Source organism: Caenorhabditis remanei, chromosome IV (assembly GCF_010183535.1).
Source record: "Caenorhabditis remanei strain PX506 chromosome IV, whole genome shotgun sequence".
NCBI classification, from domain to species: Eukaryota; Metazoa; Nematoda; class Chromadorea; order Rhabditida; family Rhabditidae; genus Caenorhabditis; species Caenorhabditis remanei.
This window is the reverse complement of record NC_071331.1, coordinates 9,817,858-9,834,410: the sequence shown is the minus strand read 5'-3', so window position 1 is coordinate 9,834,410 and position 16,553 is coordinate 9,817,858. Positions and strand designations below refer to the sequence as shown.

General features: G+C 35.9%; 2 protein-coding genes across 2 annotated transcripts; both read right to left on the bottom strand.

The window, feature by feature from the left end:
• Positions 1 to 1,643: 1,643 nt before the first annotated feature.
• GCK72_013081 (uncharacterized protein) lies at positions 1,644 to 2,356 on the bottom strand (the record flags this gene model as incomplete). Its single annotated transcript, XM_053729628.1, has 3 exons — positions 1,644 to 1,745; positions 1,989 to 2,092; positions 2,290 to 2,356. The coding sequence occupies 3 exons, from the start codon at positions 2,354 to 2,356 to the stop codon at positions 1,644 to 1,646; spliced, it is 273 nt and encodes a 90-aa protein (XP_053584400.1).
• An 8,019-nt stretch (positions 2,357 to 10,375) lies between these two features.
• GCK72_013080 (uncharacterized protein) lies at positions 10,376 to 16,323 on the bottom strand (the record flags this gene model as incomplete). Its single annotated transcript, XM_053729627.1, has 5 exons — positions 10,376 to 10,532; positions 10,886 to 11,934; positions 12,022 to 12,152; positions 12,203 to 12,952; positions 16,182 to 16,323. 5 exons carry the CDS (start codon positions 16,321 to 16,323, stop codon positions 10,376 to 10,378), a joined length of 2,229 nt encoding a protein of 742 aa, XP_053584399.1.
• Positions 16,324 to 16,553: the final 230 nt, after the last annotated feature.

Below are 16,553 nucleotides of genomic sequence, written 5' to 3'. Positions count from 1 at the left end.
CATTGCACGATTCTGATAATTTTTCATTTATTCTCCTTCCCCCTTGCCCAACTCCTATTTTTTAATTTTCCTTCTTTACCCGGTTTCTTTTTCTCAGGTTTAGTCTCGTGAGGGAACTTACCTGACCTCCAGTGACTTTTACTGTATATTTAAATAAGATATGAATATCAAGAAGGTGCGGACTGAGGACTGCAAAAAATAAAATTTATATTTCAGAAACTAGAAACTGTAAGTGTTTCATTTTTCAAAAAATTTGTCTGATTTGATAGAATGATCACTAAAAACTTTAAAAAGCCTCGATGAACTAGTAACATGTAGAAAGAGGAAATGTTTCAAAACTTCAATGAGACAGTACTCATTTTTTTGTGGTTTTTTTTTCAATTTTCAAAAAAAAAAGTGTTGCAGAGGTTTTTGGTTAACTCACGAAATGCAAAATATTATGATTGGAGTGTTTTTGCGCTTCGTGTTTTATACGTAAAGCATGTGGAGCCCAGCTTTTTGAAACGAAACGGAAAATAACTGTTCCAGATATACTTTTTGTTTCCAGATGTGTTATTTGCCGCTTTTGTTGTTGTCTGCCATCGTAAATATAGTAAACACTTTTTTATCAGAAGATGAACTTGAAATGGTACAGAAGATAGTTTCGCGGAAGCCCGGAAGTCGGAAGTGGGGAAGACGGAATTTCGCGCAACTTTATTCCAGAAGATGGAAGTGTTGTATTTTCCAAAGAACTATATATTAGGTTAACATTTGTCGGTCTTGAGAGATAAATTAATCAGAATAGTCACCATTTATTTACCGAAATGGTAACGTGGGTGAGGAACATTTTACAAAACTTTGCTGAAGCAGAACTTATTTTCACAATCTGAGCGTTTTTTCCCATTTCAAAAAAAAGTGTTTCAAGAGTACATGATTAAATGAAAGTATGTACTTTATTTTGATTTGGGAAACGATGTTAAGAGAAGAAACATTCGAACACGGAATTTCGAACGTATAGGAAACAGTTACTATTACATGTTGTCGCAACGAAACACTTACTGTTTCAAGTAGAACATGTTACATCGTAAAACTATTTTTATTATTACAATGTTATGAATCGTGGCAATAATTATCAAAAAGTGAAAAACTTAGACACAGTGAGCCATTCTATGCAAATTTAAAATCTTGATCACTCGCAATACCTATCGTTCTTAAATTTGGATAACTGGAATTTATAGTTTGGTTTTTAACTCTGAAAAAAGAAAAATTTTACTGATAAAAATAAAATTTGGATACTGTACAAGCAAACCAGGACTTATTGTAAAATTGGTGATTACTGTCATCAATAAAACTTGGAATGCGAAAAAGTGAAATTTTAAAAAGTTTCTGTTTCACAATCCCTTTTAGTTTCCAACAATTATAAATACTGAATCGTCTCGTTCCTGCTTTTATCAAGATTCAAAAAAACAAAAAAAAATCTGATTTTTGGTTTATCAGAAAACCGATTTAAAAATACTTACGTGGTTTAGCTGTAAATTTTTAAAAAAATAACTGTTTCAATTATAACTCATATTACTTGAAAACTTTCTTAGTTACTAGATTCCCCGATCCATACAGTTTTATGCCCCATTTTCGAAAAACAATTGCCTACTTAGTAGAAAATATTATGTGTAACCACTAACCCAAGCAACTCTCGCCAAACTTGACATTTTCGAATAACTGGAAACTTTTCGGCTGATATTTTTCGATGCTGAGCCAATGGGATTCTGGAAATCGGGATAATACGGTTTCAAAACAGGATGGGGAAGGTCTAAAGTAGAAACATCTGATTAGTTTCTGTTTCAGTTATTTCTTAATGAAGAGTTCAATTCATTGGGTGCAGTGAGAATTCATTGGACACAGTATCTTCGAGAAGTCAGTTAGTCGAAATATCAGATAAGTTTCTGTTTCAATGAGCTCTCAATCAAAAAGTGACTTCATTAGACACAATTCAATCCAAGTGAAATTACCTTCGAGAATTCAACTGGACGATTTTCGTTTGGATTCCGGTAGGATGGTGTTGGTTGTGGATAGAAACAGACACGATGGGGACCGATGTTTTCTAGGGATACACCTGAAATGAGTATTTTTTGTGAGAATAACCATGTGAAATGGAGCTTCCGGAAATTAACTGGCATCATGACATTATTTATCTGCGATTTTTTCGTCTAATAAGTTGACCTAGTATCAGTTCTCTCTAATTGATATGGTTTATTAGAAAGGTTTATTAGAAGAGATATCGGACTCATTCACGTAGATTCACTTACTTACTTGTTAGTGTCACTAATACATTTATTTCAGATATTGTTCCATCACGCTTACTTTTGTGCACCACCATCAAAATGTGACCCAACCACAATATTTTCACGTTTCTGGTTTATCAAGAGTTCTCGGGAAACAGAATGATCAGCATTTTCATCAAAATGAAAGTTTGTTTGTGTGAAATTCAAAACAGTGTTTCTATTATCGAAATAAAAAAGTTCCGACATCTTTTACCGACGCGTGTTTGCGGACTCAGTGCAAAATTTAATAATTTAGCACTATGTCCGCAAACACACGTCGGTAAAAAATGTCGGAACTTTTTTGTCGCGACAATATTCCTATAGTAAAAATTATCAGTTTCAAGAAATAGATAAAATCACCAAGACATGAGTGTATTTTCATCGATGATCTTTGCCTTAAATAAAAATAAAACAAAACTTTGTGGTTTCGATCTGACATCTGTGAGAGTCCGAATTCCGAACCGCAGATGATCATCTAATAGATATACTGTCAAAAAAAAATCAATTTTTGGTACGGCGGCAGGATATTATTTAAAGAACAGATTTGATACTTGAAAACAGGGTTGAGCTGAGAATTCTGAAAAAAAAAATGGAGGCCGAATAGGTTACAGTTTCAAAAAGTTTTGTTGTTAACTGATACTGAAGAAAAAATTGATAGTCTGGACTGAGTCAACAAAAATTCCTCGAAACTTGTAATTTTTAGAGCCAACACCACTTTATTTCAGAAAAACATTTTCAAAAACAGTAAAAATTTTGAAAACGAACTTTTAATAAAATTAGTTCAAAGAATAACTGTTTCAGATACTCCTGTTAACATGAAGTTTTTCGTGTTGAGTGATTTTCGAAATTCTGCCGCTTCATGTTTGCGGAGCTAAAAGTAAGGATATTAAATACATAATCAGATGGTCCTTCAGCAATTTCTTTAGAACATAAATATCGATTTTAACACGAGATGTTAGAAGCGAAAAATCCACATTTTGATCAAAAGTTATTATTTTTTCTTTTCTATTTATCTAAAAATTTAATAAAAATACGTTTGCTGATTTCATTCAGTAGTCGCGGAGATTCTTACAATGGTAATTTCAGGTCGTTGAAGATGAATTGGAAATCTACACTCCAGTTTTGATGATGGATTTGAAATGTTTTAAAACGAGAGATTTATGAAAATAGCACAAAAAGGTTTTTAACAGGATTGTCTTTCCCTTTTTGGTGAAACGTTTGTACTGACGAAAAATTGGCTTTCTATAATATTTCTTGCAGGTTTTTGGAGTCTGGGATACTGTTGAGGTTATACACAGCAAAAAAGAAAAAAGAAAATGTAAAATAAAGATTTGTTAGAACTGAACGTTTTTCTTTTGAATAATCACTTTTTGTACAATGTATCGCATTGTTGAACTAGAAGAGACAGATAAGAGACCTACAATAAGAGTAATTTGAAAACTAAAAATTTTCAGAGAAACATTAATTTATACGAAGACAGTAATTTCTTTGTTTAAATACGCGAGCCACTGCTTCAATTTTCAAGAAAACTCTGAAAACAAAATACTGCAACAGTATTTTTATTTATTTCTTGGTTACATTCGGATCGAATTTTCATTAGTACTGTAGCAAAGAGGAGAATACTTATAAAGTTGTAATAAACTCGGATTACAGCTATCTAAAATTGTTTTGAGAACACTGAAAAAATAAATAACATTTTCAACATTTCAAGTTGACAAGATTATGCTCAATGAAGTGTGATACTTGAAGTTTGCTTACATTCAAACATATGTATACAAGATTCTGTTTCGGAATGAGAATTGATCTGCAAACTTGTAAGTGAACTGGGTATTCGTCCGGAGTCTAAATTTTAATTCTGTATGAATTATTTTTTGCGATTCAAAATTCTTAGGAGAGAGGAGTGGATAACTAACTGATCCATTTCGAGCAGATGTTTTTTAGAAGATTTGTAACGGAGTATTTTTTAAAGAAGATGACCAAGATACCCCAATTCGAAATTTCCAAAAAATTTGAATATATCATGAACTTTATTTAACTGAATTTTATTCTGATGTCTCATTCTACGGCAGCTTCTCAGATTTTTTCCCCAGCTCACATACACCAATTCATCAAAACTTCGAAACGACTTCCAATGTTGTTAAAACAGAAAACTACCAGTTTCCAATTTTACACCAAAGACAGAGAAACATTTGAGAATACAAATGAGTCCCTGATGGATGACGATCATTTGCTGCAATATGAAGACAATCCAGACGTTGAAGGTTACTATCGAGATATATGTTTAATTTTTCTTGTAAAATGATTCTGTTTCATTTATTCCATTTCTCTAATATAAATTTTTATCAACAGTAGTCCATATACACTAATAACTGCCTGAATCCACACTGGTACGAAATAGAACTGACTAAGAGAGAAAAAATCGTAGTTTTACACCCAAAAGACCTCAGCTCGAATGCTCTGATTCGCGCAGTTTTTATCAGAGGCGGTTCACATTATTGCATAGTTGTCAAGGCCCGGGCAAATTGTCGCGAAAGTCAAATTTTGAAATTTTTTGAATTTTTTCGCAAAAAAGTCAAATTTTCGACTATCATTCAGAATTAGAAGAAATTCTGAAGTTTTCAGAAACAGTTTCAGAGTTTTGAAAACGCAAAAATGAAATCGTCATTTTATTTGTGAAGTGATTCATACAAAACAAGAATAAAGTTCTTCATTAGATCGATTTTTTAAAGACACATCGAATGTGGAAACAAAAATTCGATTCTTAAGATTGAATTGAAACAGAAAATTGTGTTGTTTTTGTAAATTATAATGTTTTAAATTGTATATATCAAACGCAACGAAATATTGTTCCCAATCAGATTTGTCCGGAAAATTTTATGAATTTCGCCGGGAATGACTTGGAAATTTCAAGAGTGTTACTTTTGGGTGTACATGACCGAGTTTTTGATTTTTAGCCATACTTTGTCTGAATCAAAAAATTGCCCCTTGAGTTATGACGATTATTTCCGAAATTTTTTTTCCGAATTTTTTCCAAAAAAAGTCGGAAAAAAGTTTTATAACTACTTATAAACGCGACTGAAAACGGTAAATAAAGTGTGGAAGTGTTCAACTCGTTAATATCTACAATTATAGATAAGCGACTGATTCTGAGAAATTGAGTGCGCAAAGTTACACAAGTTTTTTCCGACTTTTTCCGACTTTTTTCCGAACAAGCCTGTTCCCAACGACCGGATCCACATATGTCTCGCAAAGACTGTATGATCACCATGGTTGGGAAATTCCGGGCCGGGCCGGGCCGGGCCGACTGAAAAAATTTTCCTCGGCCCGGCTCCTGTAGAAATTTGAATATTGTTGAAAATTTGTTGAAAATTTTTTTGATTTTTTGCAAAAAACGTCGAAAACCGATAAAAACTGAAGCGTACAAGAATTTCGACTACTTTTTTTATAAAAATTGTGGAAAAATTGTGCACATTTTTGAAGCCGGGCCAGCCCGGGCCGGGCCGGGACGGGCTGGGCCGGGCTGAAGTTGAGGAGTCGGCCCGGAATTTCCCAACCCTGATGATCACCACTCAAAATCCGTCAAAAATGGTTCATGCCGAAACATTCATTAGTCCATTCATCTATAACTTTAGAAACTGAAGCTAAATTATGTTTTTAGTATATATGAAAACTTAGATGCGGTCAATGTTTGGAATTTTTCTATTTGAGTTTTAGTTTCCCGCCAAAAAAATTTGAATTTTATTGCCACACAACGAGTAGATCGTTATGTTTGTTTTGGGGTCAAAATATGATATCCCTTGGCAATGTCTCATCCTCATTTCACCATCTCCCTCGAAGAGGAACAATTTGTTGATTGTTTCACCTTTAAAGATTATGTGATTTTTGTTAGGAACATGGTTTGGTCGGTGATACATGTATATTGTAGATTGCTGATTGATCTTCTAATAAAGTTGTTAACTTTCACTATTTAAACATTTTACAATAAGAACCATTTCGGTTGTCTGAAAATAATTTGTGAAAATTGGAAGAATCACAGTTTCTATGCAGGTTTGTAGTTATTAGAAGAATTCCCCACGTTTAATCATTGAAGCCTGTTTCGTTTCAGGTAACGCTTGTTTTCCAACATTTGCTCATCAGTGAATTTTTACAATTTAACATTTTTTCAACATTTCTAATAACGATCCGACTTGAAGGTCATCGGTATGATTCCATATGTATTGAAACATTATGTCAACCTGGCAATATCTGTAATGAAGGAAAGTTTTTCAGTTTCACGGGCATCATGATACATAATCAATTAACTTTTTCTAATCCGAGAAGACTTTTCTAAGATGAACGTAGATATTTCCCAGTCATGCTATAATGGAATATCTTCCAATGTCGTCAAGGCATCTCAAGGGGGTTTAGCTATTAGGGGGTCATAGTTCTGCACGTATTTTTATTCGGTTTCAGGTGTGTTTGAAGTCTGACTTTTTCTCGGTAATAAGTTGAAAATCGGCTCGTACTAGCACTAACGCGTCTTGTTGAGAATCGCTTTGCTCAGAACATCATTATAATGTAGCAGAACCTGAGAAAACATACCGAAGAAATGCTCTTAATGAATGAAATCACAAATGTGTTTTGACTATATTCTGCATTGCCGTTTTAGGTGGTCTTAAAATACGATCTGCTCTAACACCAAGTTTGTTCGAGGGTATCGGCAATCTTCTGACTCCTCTCAAAATTAGGATATTTATCAGATTTCCTTTAAAAAAAGTGATGATTTAAACTGACACGTAGTAAAAAGAATTCGAATCATCACGGGTAACGCTTCCGCACCATGATAGTTCTGAACATCTTGAACAAAATGGCCGAATCGTTTTCAGTCATCTATCATGAACGTCAAGTGCTAGGCTCTCAAAATTAGGGTATTTACTAGATTTCCTTAATCTGGATCTTGAGATTCTTGAAGTAAAGAACCGCTGAATGAATTATTTTCTCTGCATTGTATTCTTGCTCATATTGTAAATGTTTCAATACAATAATTTATGAATGAAAAAAGGGTAAAAATATTATTTGTCGTTTATGAGAATATATTTAAAGTGTGAATGAAATACAACAGACTTACTCAGTCAAACTATAAAAAGCAATCTATCAAGAACTGTTTCAGAAAAATTTCTTTAAGTGATTCACTTTTTTTGGAATTGCTGCGACATTAGGTCAATAGGTTTTAAATGACAAGAAGTTTTAAGAAAACAATGAAATTTCCAATATTTTCGCCATAAAATATTCAGTTTCGTTGTCTCATCTTGATTCGTTTTGGGTTCATCTATTGCTACACCAGTTTTCTATATTGGTTCAGATACTTTGAAAATAACAATGTTCTAATGGGATATTTCTGTAAACTTTTGTTTCAACAGAGATAGAAAACCATTCTCATTGAAGTTCACTTTTTTGAGCAGTTTCCAACTGAAACTTGTAAGTGTTGTGAGATCATACTTCCCAGACATATTGGTTTGAATTTTTATGAAATTTGTGAAACAGAAAGTTTCTAACAGTTTTAACGGGATTTATTATTATCTTTGAGAATAGCTTATTGTGTTAATAATCAACGTCATACTTTTTGTATTTTAATTTATACAAAATCTTTGAAAAAAAGTATTTATCTTGTCAAATTTGCTATTTCAATAATTATGTATAGTCTATAATCAATTAAATCTTGACCTGTTTCCTCTCACCCACTCTAAATGTAAGATTCAGTTGATTCTACAGCGATTTTCGTTCGTCTGTTTATTCTGTTTCATGCAAATAATTTGTATTTTGGCTTCTGTATTTATTTTTTGGTATTTGCTCTTCGTGGTCCGAAGAATTCGCTAAAATTGAACAAAAAATATGAAATCGTTTGGGAAAAAAAGTAGCTGATATGTATGTGACAATCTTTAAATATGTTTCAGCAACATTTGAAAATCATCTCACAGGTAAAAGAGTTGCAAAAAGAAACACTTCTTTACTCTTCACAAACTAAAACCAAACACACCAAAACTGAAAATCTTATTCTCCGTTTCTTGTTGATCATGAAAACAAAACTTGTCTATGATGTTTCACTGACGAGACTTTTTCACAACACATCTTTTATCGGAAGAAAAATGTGGCATTAATGAGGCTCAAACTGGACAATGACAACAATAATGGGCAAATAAAAGGAGGGTATTTTTAGACTTTTTGGAACTGAATTTTTTGAAACTATTGGCCGATACTATTGGCTGATACCTTTAGAAATACTGAAACTCTTCAAGCCCTGTTTCAAATTGGTATGTTATAAAACACAAAAAAAATTTGTAATGTATATTATAGAAAAACCTAGTCGAGCGATTTGAAAGGTGCCGCAACAGTCTCATTGTAATTCCAACTACATAAGTGTTGTACCGAAACACATTATTTATTGTAATTATCAAAATGAAAACTTTCAATTTTAAAATGGTTTTACAAGGCGAACACCGAATTTATTAAGTACTTCACTAATTGATGATTATGAAAAGTCATGCTAGAATAAACCGATCTGAAACAGTACTCGAAAAATTACAGTTCTCCAAAATTGACTAGCGCATTCAATTTATTACACGTTGATAACTATTGATCGCTGAACATAGGCTCTACTCTTCAACCGGGCCGAGCCGGGCCGACGGTTTTTCTTGAATAACTTTTTTCAAAAACACCGTACGAGGGTGGATGATAGCCAATACAGTCTTCGGCCCCGTGGCAAGATTTTTGATAAATTGATATTATATTTAATGGATGACAATTCAAAATACCTATCTTTTGTGCTATCATCCAACCTCGTACAATTTTTGAAAAAAGTTATTCAAGAAAGCCCGGCTCGGCCCGGTTGACAAGTATGCTTTAACGGAATAGGTGAAGAGCAATTTATTTTTCCTGCGTAAATCGAGCAAGCATATTCTTAACCTCCGGTGGCCGAGTCGAGGCAGCAGTCCCCAACTACCGGTTAATAGTGAAAACTTCCAGTTTCATGAAGTCTACCAAAACCACAGGGTCTCAGGATGAGTAGTGAAAATAAACGCGCTCCGCTGAAATCAGCTGAAATTTTAGCGCGAAATTCAAAATAAATTTTATGTTTAAAAATTTTATCTATGTTTTCAATAGAATTGATCTCGAAAAGACGCGCGACGGTCGAAAAACTGGCCAAAAATGCGGGAAAACTGGCATAAATCGGCTCAAAAACTGGTCGATTAAGCTACGTATCAAAATGCCACAGTGAAACAACGAATTGCAAAAATTAAAATTTGAATTTGCCGCCAATGTCTAGTGGAGCGCATACGATTTCACTACTCAACCCTAGACCCTGTGCAAAACCAAACTAAATATTTATTTTTCATTTACTATACAGGAAGATGATCTTAATACACAGGAATGAGCGGGTAGATCGGATTTCAAACGTAAAATTCGAATCGGAAAGTTTATGAATTTCCAGGAATTTAAGTTTACCGGCAAGCATTCAAAGACACTTCACAATAAACCTGCATGAAACAACAATCGAAAAAAATGGAGTTCTCCTAACACTAGCGCATTCAAATTCTAATCAAAACCTTTAGTTTCATCAAGTGCGTAAAAACCAAATGTTTTGATTTTTTCAATGCTGATTCAATTTTTGAGGATAAATTTGAAAATGTTTCACGAATAACCAGATCAAAAAAGACAAGTAATGAATAACTATAATTACAGTTTCACCTTGGGTGAGTTATTAGAGTTTTCTAAGCTCATATTGCTAAATGCAAGATGACTACTGATTTTGACCGATGAAAAAAAGATTCAGAAAAACAGTTTTATTTTTGAAAATCAACTTTTCAACAAAACGTTCAAAATAATATTAAAGAGAAGAGGAGAAAAACGTAAAATTAAAGTGTTTTGTGGGAGAAGACAACCCATAGGAAGTGCAAGTATTATTTGGTTGTGATGATGGTAGTGTCAAAAATGGAGGGGATCTTATTATTAGAACAAGTTATTACGAACAAAACGTGAAAGAGATTTGGGGAATGAGGAGAACATAGGATGGAATCTAGTATCTGATAGAAAAAGAATTAAGCAGCGACTTGTTTAGCTGGTGTCGAGTGAAGTGAATGGCATCCCCAGATGGCAATAATGGCAGAAAGAGCAAAGCAAAGAACTGAGAGCGAGACGACGGAGCTGACGAAGAATGGCTCCGAAATGCAGAGAAGGTCGGTGGCGTCGGTGAGGCTGAAAATTTAAATTTAGGCTTGCTCAGGAGAATGGCGAACTGAATAAATGCACAACATATTTTGTTTCTAAAGCACTAGGTGAAACAGAAATATTAGATTAAGTAACTGAAATTACTTTTATCACTGTTGCAAAATAATTTCTTATATCGTGATAAAATCTTGTTAATGATGCCACTACCGTCGTTATTTTAAAGATTCCAGTATGTATCCCTGAAGCTCGAGAATTAATCGAAAAGTATGGACAAAACAAAAAAGGTTTTGTGTTTCAGCGTGTCTATTTTATGAATGACTCATAGTTTTTTTGTTAATTTGAGCCACTAATTCTTAAATCAATCATATAACACCACTCACCTAGTCATCATTGTGTTATTTCCCATTTCCATCTCCTCCTCATTCTCCTCTCCCTTTGCGAAAACTCTGATGATAGCCGACAACTTCTCCTCGGTCTCTCCAGCCTCCATATCAGCGGATCTCTTCTTTCTTCCATGTGACATGAACAACTCATTGGTTCCAGAATCCAAGCAGTTTGATACTGGACATCCATTTGGTCCGGCACAGAACATGATGGAGCACACAATTTGGACATCGTAAGATCCATCCAATCGGAATGCGCGGAGGTCGGATTTCAGGCGGTTCTTGTCGAAGTCTTGCTCAACTGGTCCAACCAAAGCTGGATATCTTGGGCATCCATTCTCAATGAGGGTGAATGGAACAGTGTCTCCGAATCCTCCGACACGAGTAGCAGTGCACTCAGTCACCATCATATTGTGTGGTCCAGCTTGCTCAGAAGTGATAACCAAAAGAAGTGGATCTCCGATAGAAGCCTTGTGAAGTGGCTCCTCAAGTTGGTTAAGGATTTGGAGTTCAGCAGTGACTGGTGGTGGAGTGGCGACATCCAAGACAGTGGTGTTTTGAGAGGAAGCCTCATAGATTGTGGTGACAACAACGGACCCTTCCTTGACCATCTTATCCATAGAGACGTCACACGAGACACGGTAGAATCGATCCCATTCAGTGGTGACTTGATGTGGGAGGACACCATCCAAAGAGACAACAACAAGAGCCTCCATCTTTCCGTCACGGATAACAGTTCCGCAATCCGAGGTGACAGTTGGTGGTGGGAAAGTGATGGAGATTTGTTTGGCGTTCTCGACGACTTGGGAGCAGGTGGAGAATCTCTCGGCGGCGTAGATGGCTCCTGTGTACGGCTCCTTGGTGTTGACGATGAATCGGATTCCCTCGTTGGTGCAGAGAGCCATTCCTCCGAATTGGGACTCACAGTTGAACTCGTAGTAGTCCATTGATGGGTTGGCCTTGATGTTGGCATCCTGGCGACCGACGGCGTAGATGAAGCAGGAAGAGGCGGTACGGTCGTAGTTGATGGATTTGCAGTTGAGGTTCTGAAAAAGTACTGTTTCAGTAGGTCAAAAAAATATGGTAGCAATCGGCTAATCTGATCGTGCTGTAGAAATATTTTGTGTAATTACCTGGAAGCAAAGAGATATACAATCCGAGATGGTAACTCCTTGAGCCGATGCGACAACTTCTCCCTCAATAGAAGAACCGATGAATCGTTCGAAAGCGGCTTGTTGACGACATGTCGACGACGACAAATCGGCTGTAAACGTACAAATACTAAACCATCCGGATCACTGATCCCTTTCTTACCAGCAACACAAATTGGCTCGTAGTAGTCCTTTCCGACGACCTGTCCTTGTTGATCGGCACGCGAGAACGTGTCCTCATCGGAGACAATACAATTCTTCTCCTTTGGATTGAACTCGACGGAACGACAGAAGGTGTTGAGGGAATCTAAGCACTTCTGGAGGCAATACGACTCTTGGGCCTCAACGGATTGGGTATGGTCGTAATAACGGATTTCAAAGTTGGTGGTCTTGACGAATACCAAGTTTCCTCCGGATGGTCCACAACGGTTTTGACGGGAGAGACAGTTGTTATCATAGTAGTCGACTCCTTCGGACATACGGACGTGGGTTGGCTTGGATCTCTTATCCTCGACGGACAACTCGCAGAGACTGTTTTCGTAGTGGAAGTTGACAGACTTGCACACGAACTCCTTCTCCTTCAAGCAGGCGGACAAGCAGTGCTCACGGTTCTTCACGGTCACTGATTTCTTCACGAATCCTTCCAATTGGGTGTTGCGAGCGCGCTCGAATGAGAATGATCTGTAGGTACAGGCCTCATGAGCAGACACATTTGGAATACAGGTCTTCTCATAGTAGAAGTTGTTGGCGGATGGGTTAGCGGTGAGTTGGGAGGTTCCAGCTGGGGTGGCAGCGTCGTCGAAGAAGTAGCACGTCTCACGACCGTCGAAGTTGAACGAGGCGCACACACGTTGGGCTCCGGTGGTTGGCTCGATGTTGTTTCTGCAGTATTGGGCGCATGTCAAGTCGTGTCCTGGAAAAGGAAAAAGGATTTTCAATTGCTAACTGTATTCTAAGTTTTAGGAGACTACAGTGCGCGTCATAAAGATAGCCCCCCTTGCGATTATGTCAGATCTGGCTCAGCCGTAAGTTTTCATGAAAAATGGGTAACAGCATTCGATTCCTCGTGCGAAATAACCCCTGGGCGCAAAGTTTTATGGATCTCCTACAAAAACTACGGATACACCATTGAAAACTTGAAAAATAGGCCGCGTCATAAAGATAGCCCCCCTTGAGAATTTTCAATTTCTCCATGATTTTTTTCCGTTTTTTCACTTAAAAACGTTTTCAATCAATGAAATTCGCAATTTTAACAGCGTTATCTTATTTTTCTCCATACTTTTACATCAAAAATTCTACTTTGAAGAGCCAGTTTATGCTAAAAAATCCAAAAATCGGGATTTTTGAGGAAAACTATCGTAATTCGCATTTCAAATAGAGGGAGCAACATTTTTGCACGGTATTTTACTTTTTTCGGTACTTGTCTGATAATTTTATCTTACTTTTGGCTGAAAAAAGCGGATCTGAATGCTCAGAGGCCATCCCAATGGGAAGGAAATTCACTTAGGAAGATGGTTTTGAGCTTCTTCAAGATGAAGAACGTCTGAGAATCTGTTTTTATGGTATAGTTTTTGAAAGAAATAGTAGAATCAAGTTTCATGTTATTACCAAGACATAGCTGAACTACTTCGACCAATTAGTAACAAGTACTAGTCTTTCAAATCATGATCCAGTGTCTCAAATCTTTGTTAACACTGGATATCGTGAGTTTAACGATGAGTAGACAACTTTTTGAAAAGAAACTACGAACATTGTTTTTGTTTGAAGGCTTTTCACTCATTTCGAATAATTTTAAATCTCTTAAACTTACTATTGATTCGAGAACACAATATTCCTTTGTGAAAATAACTTGACCATGATTTCTATTGCTAGTACTTATCTGTAACCTGGTAAGGTCTCTTAGAAATGTCTTAGTGACATAACAAAAGTTTATTTAAATCATTCTCAAAAAGATTCCACTTCAAAAACAGATTCTCAGACGTTCTTCATCTTGAAGAAGCTCAAAACCATCTTCCTAAGTGAATTTCCTTCACATTGGGATGGCCTCTGAGCATTCAGAGCCGCTTTTTTCAGCCAAAAGTAAGAAAATTATCAGACTACTACCGAAAAAGTAAAATACCGTGCAAAAATATTGCTCCCTCTATTTGAAATGCGAATTACGATCGTTTTCTTCAAAAATCCCGATTTTTGGATTTTTTAGCATAAACTGGCTCTTCAAAGTAGAATTTTTGATGTAAAAGTATGGAGAAAAATAAGATAACGCTGTTAAAATTGCGAATTTTATTGATTGAAAACGTTTTTAAGTGAAAAAACGGAAAAAAAAATCATGGAGAAATTGAAAATTCTCAAGGGGGGCTATCTTTATGACGCGGCCTATTTTTCAAGTTTTCGATGGTGTACCCGTAGTTTTTGTAGGAGATCCATAAAACTTTGCGCCCAGGGGTTATTTCGCACGAGGAATCGAATGATGTTACCCATTTTTCATGAAAACTTACGGCTGAGCCAGATCTGACATAATCGCAAGGGGGGCTATCTTTATGACGCGCACTGTATGTATACGAATTTTCTGAAACCACAAAAATGAAGATGCGCTATCGAAAGTCAAAACATACGGCCACGAACATAACGACTTCCAAAAATTTTGAACACTGAAGATAAAGTACCGTTACAGTAAATTTTCGTAATCTCGTTATGTTTTATATTATGTTTGAGCCAGACTCGCCATAATTTTCTCTGTTTTTTGTTTGCCCCTTTAGTTTTTAAAGGTTTCGGGTCGTTTCAAAAGGTTCCGGGAAATTCGATACCTGGATCGCAAAAATAAATGGTAAAACTAAAGTTATCATAATTTCAGAATCTAATTGTAAAGATCGTCAAACGACTTTCAAAAGATTTGAGCATTAAAGATGAAGTACCGTAACAGTAAATTTTCAAAATCTGGTTATGTTTGCTGTATGAACTGGTTCGCTTATCCTGTTGGCTATTTCTTTTTCATTCTAGTGATTTTAAGAGCATCGGGTTGTTTCAAAACTGAACGATTCGAAATCAGATGAGACATTCGTCATGTGGATCGCAAAAATAAATGGCAAAACTAAAGTTATCTTACTTAGAAAAAAACGACTTTCAAAAAAAAACTTGAGCGTTGAAGATGAAGTACCGTTACAGTAAACTTTCATAATCTCATTATGTTTGTTGTATGAACTGGTTCGTATTTGCATTTAACTAATTATCTTGGGTTGCCACGTATCCCACTATTCTTCTAGTTTTTCATGTCTCTTGCAGAAATGTGCCAGTTGGAAATACTTCCGGTTTCGAAGCGGTCCCTTTTTTGTCATTTAGTGTTGAATAAAGTTTAGTTCACAAAACTCAAGTTATCACATATTCCAGAAACTGTAAGCGAAAGACTCACAACCGAGAATTTCAGTCATTTAAAAGTTCTTTAGTGTAAGGATGGCTACAAAATCAAAAAAAGCTATAACGACTTTCAAAATATTTGAGCAATGAAGATAAAGTACCGTTACAGTAAACTTTCATAATCTCGTTATGTTTTCTGTCATGATTGAGTAGCCAATTAATTGTCTCTCTTATATATTCTTCGCCGTTCAATTGGTTCTAAGACGGTTTAAAATGAGACGTTTTGAAACCAAGTGAAAGATTTATCCGTGAACAAATTTTTCTACTAATTGTCATGCCTGGGGTAAAAATTTTCCGGTTTCGAATTGCTCATATTTTCATCACCTAAAGAAAGTTTGCAATGTCAACCTTCTATTTTCAGAAATATTCACTTTTTGAAAACTCAGGCGTTTTTTTAAAACTTATTCGAAAGCTGAAATTTCTGTTTCCAAAAATTCATAAAGCATAAAAAAGCTTTGTGATATCGCTTTCGTAATTTTTGTGGGTTAGGTTAGATCGTTATCTATCATCTCCTTATCTTCTCGATCACAGTTCCCCTTTCTCTTTTTCCTAATCCCATACCCTAGGTCAAACAGCAAAAACTTTTGCTTCCCCTTCTCCCCCCAATGATTTTGTTTTCACTCGAAAAAGAAATCGGAAATCGAAACCACTCTCTCCCCTCCTTTCCAACGGGAGAAAACTGTCTTCGGCGTCAGAAAACTAGGTCAATTAGAAGGCGCCCGACTACTAACCTGCGGTAGAAATGACGACTGGGGTTCCGTCGAGACGGGCGCGAGGGATACGGACGAAAGCGGTCGTCTCGTGGGAACTGCACTCGAAGACCGCGGCGACCGCCGATAGACTGCAGAGCAATAAGAATATCACCCGCGACATTTGATGTGTGGTCTGAAAAGATTTTAAGATTGAGACGGGGGTGTAAAGGCGAAATCAAAATACTATTCAAATTTGAACTATTCAAATTCAAAATGTTCAAAATGAAACAGAATTCTTTAGAATAAAATGATGAAAGGATAAAACTCTTGAGATCCAGAGAAAGTCAAGTGTTGCATTCATATATAGAAGAAAAACTGGATCAGGCGGGGGAAAGAACGGGAAAAAGATGA